Source organism: Glycine soja, chromosome 20 (genome assembly GCF_004193775.1).
Source record: "Glycine soja cultivar W05 chromosome 20, ASM419377v2, whole genome shotgun sequence".
NCBI lineage: Eukaryota > Viridiplantae > Streptophyta > Magnoliopsida > Fabales > Fabaceae > Glycine > Glycine soja.
Window position 1 is genome coordinate 31,717,093 of NC_041021.1, and position 13,365 is coordinate 31,730,457.

The 13,365-nt window shown below is 33.6% G+C and overlaps 1 protein-coding gene across 1 annotated transcript; it reads left to right on the top strand.

Annotated features, from left to right (window-relative positions):
- On the top strand, nt 1-4,468 carry LOC114401985. The gene is made up of 4 exons (XM_028364549.1): nt 1-169; nt 926-1,008; nt 1,309-3,046; nt 3,735-4,468. The coding sequence occupies exons 1-4, from the start codon at nt 1-3 to the stop codon at nt 4,421-4,423; spliced, it is 2,679 nt and encodes an 892-aa protein (XP_028220350.1). The 3' UTR covers nt 4,424-4,468.
- The last annotated feature ends 8,897 nt before the right edge of the window (nt 4,469-13,365 follow it).

The following is a 13,365-nucleotide window of genomic DNA, read 5'->3' on the forward strand; positions in this document are numbered from 1 at the left end:
ATGGGGAAGCAAATTCGCGAGAAAGAATGTGCATTGCCAAATCGAAATAGTCATCATACTCATCCAGGACGAGTATGGGGAATTCTTCACGTTATAAAGTACCATCATTGGCGTCAGGTCAAGAGAAGGCTTACACGCAGGAGGCATGGTGGCGAAAGACCCGATGCTAGTAAGTGTACCCTTTGTTCTATTCACATAAATACTGCTACCTATATATCTGGTTAATTCAAACCAACTGTTTTGGGGATTCTTTCTTACGATATTGTCTTTACGTATAAACTTGTGCATGTGTACTGACATATTATAGCCCATGACAATACGACAACAACAAAAGCCTTTTCTCTCTAGGCGAGGTTGGTTGCATCGATAATACAATGTCATTGGACTTCGTTAAAGATCATATTTTCAGAGATATTAACTATGAGATTCCTCTTGTCTTCTCCCGATGTCCTTCTATTCACAAGACTAAAAACCATCAATTTAATCTTTTCGCTAGTGCTTCTAGTGACCTTCTTTGTGGTGTCCAAACCCCTTTAACCAATTCTTTGTCATCTTTTCCCAATTGGTATTACATTGATATCTTTTTGTATACAATCATTTTGTATTTAGTATTAATTGTTTTTTTTATGAAAAAAAGTAGTAGTGGCCATGAGATCCCTCTTCTTGTGTTGTTCCTTTAAAGCAGGGCACCAATAACATGCTACTACTCTCACCCTTTTCTTGTGTTCTTTTAAACCCAAACATTCATTACCATAGAGTATAACCAGATGTACAGCTGTATGATAAAGTTTACCAGATCTTATAGCCTATGACACTGAAAAAAAATAAAAAATAGAACCATCGGTTTATTCTCCGAGTTTTTGTTGATATGTCACAAGGTTTCTGTTTCCACTTCATAAATGCCACAATTTCGTTCACTTTACAGGAGCTAAAATTCCAGGAACTTCTGATGATTCAGGGGTTCACTCTATTCCAGAACATTATAAGCCACATACAGAACTATCTAATGTAAGTAAACTAGAATATTTTGGTTGCCTTCAGTGATTGTTTGTGTTGTTATTGTTTGTCTTTTGGGTGCTAGTGACTTTTGTATCAAGTAATCAACAGTTAGAGTTTATCTCCCCATCTAGAATGTTTATTTTGTTATTATGTTGATCTTGCTTCATATTGAGTGTTATTCATTTTGATATTGACTATGTCATGTGGCATTTTAGAGCCATTACCATTACATCCTTTTTTTTTTCTTGTCTTTAAAATGTGTTGTTAAAGGGAACATAATAAAAGTAACATCTATTTTAATGTTTTCAGGTTGAAGAAAAGCCAGTATACTCCTCTCCACCAGCCAAAATTACTATCAAATCCCGATTAAGATCACTTCTTAATGAAGATATATACAGAAGGAAGGGTCGACACAAGAGAAGCTCAACCTGCCCTGCAAAGTCGCAACTAACTCATGCCAATTCTGTTCACAACTTAGAGGTTGATCTACTTGGTGAATTGTTACTAACTGTTCAGAGCCCTGACCCAGTCCTAGAAACCTTTCAAAACCATCTTGCTGCTGGTACATTGGATGAGTTGACACCAGTTTTATATGAGAAACCAATTGCCAACAATGACAAATGTGTAGATTGTGGAACAATGTTTTCTAAAGACATTTTGGAACATAGCAAGATTCATAAGCACTTGTGCTCTCCTAGTCAAGGTGGTCCTGAAGAGAAGTTGATGAATGCACAGATACTTACAACTGATGCTTCACCCCATCTTGTCAAGGACTTTCTTGATGCATTGGATGTGATCAACACAAACAAGGACTTCCTATTAGAATATATACAGGATCTAGGCTCTCCTTTGCCATTCCACACTCATGATCAACAATCTTTCAACGGTAAACAGAGACGAGCCAAATCTCTCTCATTTCCTGTATCTGCCTCATCATCAGGAAGCCAAGATTCTGTTTCAGGCCAACTCATAAATCAAATGGTAGATTATTGGTTGGATTCAGAAGAAGAGAAGTTGCAAAATCAAAGTAACATGCAAAATACGAGCATGGATGAGTCCTCAGAAGATTCTCACCAACAGTCCTTACCATCAAGTTTTTCAAATAATTATGATCAATGGGGTGAAAGAGGTACTAATTCTCCATCAGTTTCATCCCATGTTCCCAACAATGTGAAAACTAGGCATTTCAGGGATCTTAGAAAGAAGATGAAGCACATAATTGAAGATGGAAGAAATGAAAAGCATCGCATTACCATGGATGCTATACTTGACAAAATTCCTTGTGGAAAGAGGCTCACAAAAAAAGTAAAGAAGTTTATCCACGTCAAATCCAAAGACCCCACAATTAAATGGGAAGATGAAGACCGTGCAACCAGCGGTTTTGGTAGCCATCTCTCTTCTAATTCCTTCAACAAGCATCAACCATCACCCATGAGGACTTCATTTCTAAAAGATTCAGCTGGTAGATATTCTCAGTTGTATCATCAGACTTGTTTTAACAGTGATGCCAAGTATCCTAAGGCTGAGAACTTAAGATTGAGAACAGAAGAGAGAAATTCAATATTAAAGACCCCAAAATCCTTTAAAAGGTTTCTTTCAATGCCTAATTTAAAATCTTACTTTCACCAGAATGAGGAGCTGCCTTTACCTTTATCCCCCCAAAATTCAATCAAGAATTTTGGAGATAGAACAACAAGCACAAATGTCACTGATCAGCAACAAAGAAGTTTTGACAATAATGATGATTCAATGAGTCAAATTTTACCACCTACATTTGCTGATAATATAAATCAAGACAGCAATTTGAATGCTGACCAAAAGCAACTTCTTGCCAGGAGTGCTTCAAAATCAAGATTAGATTTTAGTACTGAGGCAGAGGCAGATAAGAGCATAGGAATTGAAGGTTTAGGTGACTTGAGAGACAGTGAACAAGACATTGGAGCTGAAACAGAATCTATTGTGCCAGTGGAAGCAAACTCAGTCTTCTCTTCTGACACTAGCTTCCTAGATTTTACATTTGATCTCGAGAACTTAAACATACAGGAAGGTATATTTGGTCCTTTTATACTTGAATATTTCATATATCATCCCTAAGTTCTAAAATATTAATGTTTCTATGTCTACATGTGCACGTGTTTGTGTGTGACCACACACTTGTCTAGTATTTTTAAGGACAAAACTTAGATGCAATTCCTTCGATACTTTTGGTGCTATTCTTTAGTCAGAATTATCGACGTAAAACTCCAATTTTGATTGGAGAACAACTCTTAAAGCATCTATAAAATTCTATCTTAGTTTTATCGTATTTTAATAGCACGAATGGTGTAGTGTTATCATATTCCATGTGGAAATGTTTTAGGTTTTTAGCATGAAAATGGTTGTATAAGTCATATACTTTGAACTTGGATGGAATTTTATTTTGCATGTGTGGGATTATTTCACTATCAATGTGGAGGATGTAATGTACTTGCAGTCTTATTTTACATTGGATAAAGTCTTGCAACAAGAAATATAGCTTTAACTGAATGGTCGATCAACTTAGTTAGTTACTTTGAATTGTTCATTTTAAAATAATTAATCTACAATTTTCCTATATAAACATTCAGTCATACACAACCTGAAGAGTTTCATGACAAGAGTTGTTGATTCTACTTATATTGGTTTTGAAAACAACCTTTTACTCTTTCCCTGGTTCTTCTTCCCTTTATTGATCCGCTAATGCTGATGTTATACAGAAGAATCAGACACAGAAATAAACCCAGGGCAAGGTGATGATGGATTGGATGATATGGCTGAGCACCAAGAGGCTAAAGAGGATCACCCTGAGAAGGTTGAGAATTTTCAAAACCTTGGAACTCTAAGCAAGCGTTTCAACTATGAAATTCCAAGTATTGAAGTGGATCCAAGTAATGAAGCTACATTTAATTATGTGAGAAAGGTTTTAGAGCTTTCTGGGTTCACTGGCCATGATTCCCTTGGGATATGGTATTCTGATAACCAACCACTTGATCCTTCAATGTATGAAGAATTGGAGGGGTGCTTGCTTCTTGATCCTGATTGTTCTCGTAATAGTGAAGGTGGAGAATGTAATCATCATCTGCTTCTGTTTGATATAATCAATGAAGGGTTGCTGGAGATTTTTGGCAGATCTTACAACTATTATCCAAGACCATTGTCTTATCTCTCCCATGTTCACCCACTACCATCAGCAGAAAATGTTCTCTGTAAAGTGTGGACACTCATTAGCTGGTATCTGATGAACTCAACAACATCTGAGCTTTACCTATCATTGGATTATTATGTGAGCAAAGATCTTGCAAAATATGATGGGTGGATGAATCTCCAATTTGATTCTGAATGTGTGGGGCTTGAGCTAGATGACTTGATTTTTGAAGATCTATTGGAGGAAATAATCTCCACCTAACCTAAGTTTTGCTAGCTTGGTATTTTCTCCTTACCATGGTTAAATTTTTATGCAAGAGTTAATGTAGCTTCTAGTTCTAATGGTATTCTTTCAGTTTTTTGATGCAATTCCTTATACTGAGTGAATACCTCAAGGCAATAAATCACATTAAGTAATGGTTTAAATATTTTTCTCCTTAATATTTCCGTTTTATGGTTTTAGCTCCTGTAAAAATTTTAATATGATTTTTGTCGTTATAAAATTTTATTTTATGGTTTCAACTCATGTTTTTATTACGATTTGTGTTTTCTTAAATAGTAAGGACTAAAATGTGTAATAATTTGGTCCTAGCATTTTGAAAATCTGTAACGCTCGTCAGTTTTGGAAGCCAAATTCAATGACTGTTAATGGGTGGTAATGGCCACTAATGAATTGTAACAGCCAATAATGAGTGGTAATGGCTGGTAAATGCATTCTTAATGGTAGAATACCTATATAAGCACATGAATTTGGTCCCTGAGCTCATCCCTTCGAATTCAGTCTTATACACCATCTAGAGAGAGGAAGAGAGAGCTTGGAAGAACCAAAACAAGAAACTCTTCATGGCAATGGCTGGAAGTATGATTTGATCTGTATTTTCCGTATTTTATTAATAACCTGTGTTTCTTTTGTAGTTTGTAATATCATAGGTTAAGAGATTTATTCTAACATTTGGTATCAAAGCCACAATTGCCTCGCCTTGTCCATTTTCGGTTTTCGGTATTTTCCGATTTGATTTCGTTTATGGTATGAAGGGCCTTGTTTCTTAAAAATAAGATTAGAAATCTGTATTTCGTTTGATTTCCTTAATTTTGGCTTTTGAATCGTGAAAAATGGTGTCCAAATGAATGAAAAACGGGTCTGCGTATGGGTCGATTTGACCCACTAAAGGTTGAAGATGATGAACAGTGTTTTAAAAAAAAAAACAAAAACTCCTATGTTTTATGCTAGCTGGGTGTCGAACCCTTGACTCCGAGAACGCTATAATATGTGCAAACCACTAAACTAGTGAAACTCTTCTAATATGTAGTCGTTTTTAATACATTATATACTCATTCTGCTTTACAGTTTTTGGAATTTTGATTTAATTTATGCATGAGTTAATTCTGAAAAATTTTATTCTATGCATATATATATGAAATCAAATGCATAATATTATGTTTCAATTATAAAATTATATGAGAATCTTATTCATAATTATATTGTATCTTGATTTTGAAATGCAAAATACCATTTATTCTCATATAATAAAGTTTTATGTCTAAGTGATCTTTATAATTTTGATTAATTATGGATTAGCCACAACATCTATATTTGATTAAAATTATATATTAAGTTGGTTAAAGATCATATAAGGAATTAGACATAATATTGTAATTAATTATACTTATATAATGAATTTTATCTCACAAGAATTTTTATTATATCTGTATAATTAATTGGGATAAAATGACGTATTATTTTTCATGATTTACCCACAGGCATCATGATGTATGTATAATTTGTCGATTTTATCATAAAGTAAATATTTACGATAGAAATTAAATTATTTTCATGTTGTACACGTAAAGCATGAATATTGAGCAAGTAATTTGATTATTCTATCATAAGGTTTAATTGTTTCTTATTGAATTAAAAATTTAGCCCACAGGCAATTTTTATGTCGCAAGATTCAATTTTACGGTATGTTTACATTGGTAAAAGATACAATTAAGATTAGTATGCCTCAAATTTTGACATAAGCCTTTGAATTTTGCAGCTTCTCAAACTATTAGTTTTTCTGATATTCAATGTGATGTTCCTGAACTCAAAGGAGATAACTATAAGATATGGAAGGAGATAATTCTTCTACAATTGGGGTGGATGGACATAGACTATGCTATAAGGAAAGACGAACCACCTGCAATCACTGATGAAAGTAGCTCAACTGACGTTGCGCTATATAAGCGGTGGGAGCGATCCAACCGGCTCAGCGTGATGTTCATTAAGACCAAAATCTCGGCTGGGATACGTGGTTCTGTTGACCAGCATGAAAAGGTCTGAGACTTGCTTAAGGCCATTGATGATCAGTTCATCACTTTAGATAAGACTTTAGCAAGCACCTTGATCATGAAGTTTTCTTCTCTTCGGCTCACCAGTGTGAAAGGTGTGCGTGAGTACATCATGAAAATGCGAGATATTTCAGCTCAACTTAAGAAACTAGAGGTTGATATGTCTGAGTCCTTCCTAGTGCATTTCATTTTGAACACCCTTCCACATGAATATGGGCCATTTAAGATTTCCTACAACACACATAAAGATAAATGGTCTATCAATGAATTAATGACCATGTGTGTTCAGGAAGAAGAAAGGCTTGTAATGGAGATGTATGAGAGTGCATTGCTGACTACTGCTTATGGGAAGAACAAAGCAATTAAGTCTCAAGCTTATCAGAAAGGAAATGGTAAAATACCACCTCAAGCTGATATTAAGAAGGTGGCAAAGTGTTTCTTTTGCAAGAAGAAGGGACACATGAAGAAGAATTGCCCCAGGTTCTAGAAATGGCTTGAGAAGAAAGGTAAATCAATCTCATTAGTATGTTATGAATCTAATATGGTTAGTGTTAATATTAACACCTGGTGGATTGATTCTGGATCTACTATTCATATTGCAAATTCTTTACAGGGTATGCAAAACCTAAGGAAACCAGTGGGAAGTGAGCAAAACATTTTATCAGGCAATAAGCTAGGCTCACATGTGGAGGCCATTGGAACTTGCATTTTGACTTTAAGTAGTGGCTTTATTTTAAAATTAGAAAGGACTTTTTATGTACCAAGTTTTTCCCGAAACTTGATTTCTATTTCAAGGCTTGTACCGTTTGGATATTCCTTTAATTTCAAAGACACATCATTTGAGTTATTTTATAATTCTGAATGTGTTGGGAATGGTATCTTGTCTGATGGTCTTTATCTTCTTGGTTTACAAAATAATGACACTTATAGTTCTATGCATGTTCAAACTGGTATTAAAAGGTGTAATATTAATGAGAATTCCTCTATGTTATGGCACCTGAGATTAGGACATATCTCCATTGAGAGGATTAAAAGGTTAGTGAAAGATGAGGTACTCAATACTCTAGATTTTGCTGACTTTAAGACATGTGTGGACTGCATTAAGGGTATGCAGACCAACATGTCTAAGAAAGGTGCTAACAGGAGTTCAAGCATATTAGAAATAATTCATACTGATATTTGTTGTCCAGATATGGATGCACGTGGTCAGAAATATTTTATCACCTTTATAGATGATTATTCACGATATATGAATGTTTATTTGCTTCGTAACAAATACGAAGCATTGGATGCCTTCAAAGTCTTTAAGGCTGAAGTTGAGAACCAATGTGGCAAGCAAATAAAAATAGTGAGATCAGATAGAGGTGGAGAATACTATGGAAGATATACTGAGAATGGACAAGCACCTGGTCCCTTTGCAAAGTTTCTTTAAGAACATGGGATTGTTGCCCAATACACTATGCCTGGTTCTCCAAATCAGAATGGTGAGGCAAAAAGAAGGAACCGGACATTATTGGACATGGTGCGGAGTATGCTTAGCAATTCCAATCTTCCTAAATCCTTGTGGGCTGAAGCACTAAAGACAGCAGTGTATATATTAAATCGTGTTCCAACCAAGGCTGTCCCAAAGACACCTTTTGAGTTGTTTAAAGGTTGGAAACCGAGTTTGAAACATATGCGCGTTTGGGGTTGTCCATCTGAGGTGAGAATATATAACCCACAAGAGAAGAAACTTGACCCGAGGACCATTAGTGGGTATTTCATTGGATATGCCGAAAGGTCTAAAGATTATAGGTTTTATTGTCCACATCATATTACTAGGATTGTGGAATCAAGAAATGCCAAATTTATTGAAAGTGATTTGATCAGTGGGAGTGATCAATTGAGGGACTTAGGTTCTGAAATAGATTATATAGAATCTCAACCTTCCACATCAAATGAAAGATTTGTTGTAATTCATACCCCTCAAGTCCAAAGGGATGATGAACAACACATGATTGGCATTCCACAAACTGTTGTTGATAATCCAGTAGATCAAGTTGATCATCAAATTCATGAAAATGATGAACAACCAGTTGAACAATATGATCCCCAAGAAAATGTTGATGCAACATTAAGGAGGTCTACTAGAGTAAGAAAATCAGCTATTTCTAGTGATTATATTGTATATTTGCAAGAATCTGACTATAATATTGGAGCTGAAAATGATTCTGAAACTTTTGATCAAGCCATGAGTTGTAAAGAGTCAAATTTATGGTATGATGCCATGAAGGATGAGATGAATTCTATGCAGAGTAACAAAGTTTGGAACCTTGTAGAGTTGCCTAATGGGGCAAAGGCCATTGGATGTAAATGGGTCTTTAAGACCAAAAGGGATTCATTGGGCAACATTGAGAGATATAAGGCAAGACTTGTTGCTAAGGGATTTACTCAAAAGGAAGGAATAGATTACAAAGAGACTTTTTCTCTAGTATCTAAGAAAGATTCTCTTCGTATAATCTTGGCATTAGTTGCTCATTTTGACCTTGAGTTGCAACAAATGGATGTGAAAATAGCTTTTCTTAATGGTGATTTAGAGGAGGAGGTTTATATGAAACAACCTGAAGGTTTCTCCTCTGATAGTGGTGAGCATTTGGTTTGCAAGCTTAATAAATCTATATATGGTTTAAAACAAGCTTCCCGTCAGTGGTACCTTAAGTTTCATGGGATAATTTCTTCATTTGGTTTTGATGAAAACCCCATGGATCAATGCATATACCACAAGGTTAGTGGGAGTAAAATATGTTTTCTTGTTTTATATGTAGATGATATTTTACTTGCAGCCAACGATCGGGGTTTGCTACATGAGGTGAAACAATTTCCCTCTAAGAATTTTGACATGAAGGATATGGGTGATGCATCTTATGTCATCGGCATTAAGATTCATAGAGATAGATCTCGAGGTATTTTAGGTCTATCACAAGAAACTTATATTAACAAAATTCTAGAGAGATTTCGGATGAAAGATTGTTCACCAAGTGTTGCTCCCATTGTGAAGGGTGATAGGTTTAATTTGAACCAATGTCCAAAGAATGACTTTGAGAGGGAACAAATGAAAAACATTCCTTATGCTTCAGTTGTTGGAAGCCTCATGTATGCTCAAGTATGCACAAGGCCTGACATTGCTTTTGCAGTTGGAATGTTAGGAAGATATCAGAGTAATCCAGGTATTGACCACTGGAGAGCTGCTAAGAAAGTGTTGAGGTACCTTCAAGGGACCAAAGATTACATGCTTATGTATAGACAGACAGACAATCTAGATGTGATTGGTTATTCAGACTCAGACTTTGGTGGTTGTATTGACTCTCGTAGATCAACATCTGGGTACATTTTCATGATGACTAGTGGAGCTATTTCATGGAGGAGTGTTAAGCAGTCTTTGACTGCTACTTCTACCATGGAAGCTGAGTTTGTTTCTTGTTTTGAGGCTACATCACATGGTGTATGGCTTAAAAGTTTCATTTCTGGGCTGAAGATAATTGATACTATTTCAAGGCCTTTAAGAATTTTTTGCGATAACTCAGCTGCTATCTTTATGGCTAAGAATAACAAAAGTGGAAGTCGAAGTAAGCACATCGACATTAAGTACTTAGCCATTAGAGAAAGAGTAAAAGACAAGATAGTGGTCATTGAGCATATAAGCACTGAGTTGATGATCACTGATCCTTTAACTAAGGGCATGCCACCGTTTAAATTTAAGGATCATGTAGAAAGAATGGGACTTGGTTCCACTTTATGATTGTATACTTATATGTTAAAATTGAAACTTTTATATTATGATATTTTCTCATATTTGGGTGCACATTGATTTATTTGAGAAAAATTATATTTTGGACCAAGAATAAACATTGGGTTTATTCATTAGGTTTTATTACCACTTTGAGTATATTGCTTGGGAAATTGAGTATATTGTAATACATGGATGATATTACTCGTTATAAGAGGAACTATCGCTATGATTCGTATATTTATTTCTTAAGAAGATTGAAGATTGAAGATTGAGCATTAAGTCAAAATGTTTGGACTAAGTGTTTGGTCCTGGCATTTTGAAAATCTGTAACGCTCGTCAGTTTTGGAAGCCAAATTTAATGGCTGTTAATGGTGGTAATGACCACTAATAAATTGTAACAGCCAATAATGAATGGTAATGGCTGGTAAATGCATTCTTGATGGTAGAATGCCTATATAAGCACATGAATTTAGTCCCTGAGCTCATCCCTTCGAATTCAGTCTTATACACTATTTAGAGAGAGGAAGAGAGAGCTTGGAAGAACCAAAACAAGAAACTCTTCATGCCAATGGCTCGAGGTATGATTTGATCTGTAATTTACGCATTTTATTAATAACCTGTGTTTCTTTTGTAGTTTGTAATATCACAGGTTAAGAGATTTATTCTAACAAAATGAATATTTTATAATATAAAAGGGATGTGTGTGAAAAGTTTACAATTTTATAACGATTAAAAAATTATCATTAAGGACAAAAATTGCAAAATAAATTTTTATATTAATCAAAACCATAAGAATTAAGAATATATTATGCATATTTATAGCTGGACTGTTGTTTGAATGTTGTTATGTATTGGTAGCATTTTCTACCATAAAAATCGAATGTCTGCATATTAGAATGGAGTTATTTAAAACTATTGATGGTTAGTGTCGAAGTTTGGTCACCACTTTTGTGACCGAGGGCTTGTTAATTGGCTGATTGGTGCCTAATGATGAGGGAACCATTTTTTCTTGTAAAGCCTCCGTAAAATCATTAGGAAAGTAGCAAGAGACCCGTCATGGTCCTCTCCTTTGGACAAATGATTAGAGGACCACTACTAAGTACTAACTCCACTTCATCTTTCATCTTAGGTTATAGGATCATGAGACACGTAACTTATTTCTTGATGGCGGTATCAGGTTTTTATCTTTTGGAAATGTTGAAATAAAATTTCAAATACTCAATTCAGTATTTATTTACAGGAAACACTATAGCATAACATTTTACAATACTGTTTTTTCAGCACAAATGGTCTAAATTTTTTCTTTTGTAAAACCGATTTATTTAGTAACATGAAATGTACTTAAAACAAACCATTACAAAATCAACACAAGAAAAGCAAACGAGGAAAAGTGGCTAATATCTCAATATCCAACACCAACAATGTGTTGTTCAAGTGAAAATAAGAACAATGCAAGTAGAGCCATATATGTGTGTGTAGACGCTCTTCAAGTTTTTTTGTTTTTCTTTCCGTAGCCAAAATCTGGTGGTTGGAGTCGCATTATATATTGGTTTTTTACTAGAGTGGTGGCAATGCACGTGAAGAGTAGAATTAATATGTGGAACATCTCATGATGAGATACCTAAGAAGTTGCAAGTTCTAGAGCGGGATCATTTCCCCGCGTTTGGTGACAGCGTACAAACATGGATTTTTATTCTACAAGAGCAAAATTAAATGACACTTACCAATTTCAAATAGATATTTCACACTATTTTAATATTTCTTGTCATTATGCCGGCATATTTATTATATAAATTATTTTTTTATCCGTGGATGCACTTGATAAACAAAGGTTTGAGTATCTTTATTTAAATTTTTTTATTTAAATGTGAAAATGAGCATAAACGTTTGCTAAAGAATATAATATTTTTATTCTTTTTTTTATCTAACTAATACTACAATTTTATCTTAAATTATTAAATGGAACTTAATAACTAAACAATATTTACCAAGAATATGATTGAAATATACATAACTACAATAAGAAATGAACTATTGAGGAACGTTTACAACAATATGTTTGCAAAATGTAAAAATAACATGATTTATATCCAATATAGTATTTTAAGTCATGCTATTCATCAAATGTGATTTATCCAAGTATGAAAATAAATATTAACAATTGTCAAAGAATGACAAATTTTACTTGAATTCTATTTTTTTTATCCAACTGATATCACAATTTTATCTTATCTTGAATGTTAATGTCTTTACTTAATGAAAATAAAAAATTGATTAACCTTTACTAAAAATATGTTTGAAATGTGTAAAATCACAACAAAATTAATACATCAAGCACAATATATGTCGCGTGCATTCATGGAAAATGCATAATAAAATTGAAGCGTAATATTTAACCCGAACTATTTACCCATATGATTTGTCAGCGTGTAAAAACAGAAATAGATGACCGCAAAAGAGTGTGATAATTTTTTACATGGATTTTTTTGTTTGTATCCAACTGACACCACCATTTTATCTTAAATGTGATTATTTTATTGAAATTAAGAATTGACCAATATTTACTAAGAATATTTTGAAATATGAAAAATTACAATAATATTAATACATCAAGAATAGTATTTAACATGCGCATAAAACATATATAATAAAATTAAAATGCAATAATTTATAACCAACTATGTTGACTCAGACATCCTTTGGACGACCTTTATATATATTTGTTGTGTTGTAAACGCACCAAACTAATGTGCTTATAAGTATAGTTATAAAACTTTGAGGGATTAATTGCTAAAATTATACAATCATTACTAATTTTGAGAAAAAATAAATTTATTTTTTATTTGATTAAAAAATATAAAATTATAATAATGGCACAAATACTTAAGTGAAAAGCTTCTTGTTCAAATTTGTAAAATACTAGCAAATTCTACAATAAATCATGCATCAAGTCTCTATTTTGATAATATTTCTTGCTTGACTTCATGAAATTATATATACATTCCCGTTGGATTTATATTATATATAATAATTTTCTATTTTAAAATATCTACGTCTAGATATCAATGTTAAGATAAATATTAAATTTACCTAGGTAAAAGAAA

Excerpts from the sequence above, each read along its gene's own strand:
- LOC114401985 (XM_028364549.1), top strand. The coding sequence starts at position 1 with ATGGGGAAGCAAATTCGCGAGAAAGAATGTGCATTGCCAAATCGAAAT. Across the intron at positions 1,009-1,308 it reads CACATACAGAACTATCTAAT|GTTGAAGAAAAGCCAGTATA; the intron begins GTAAGTAAACTA and ends TAATGTTTTCAG. Across the intron at positions 3,047-3,734 it reads GAACTTAAACATACAGGAAG|AAGAATCAGACACAGAAATA; the intron begins GTATATTTGGTC and ends GATGTTATACAG.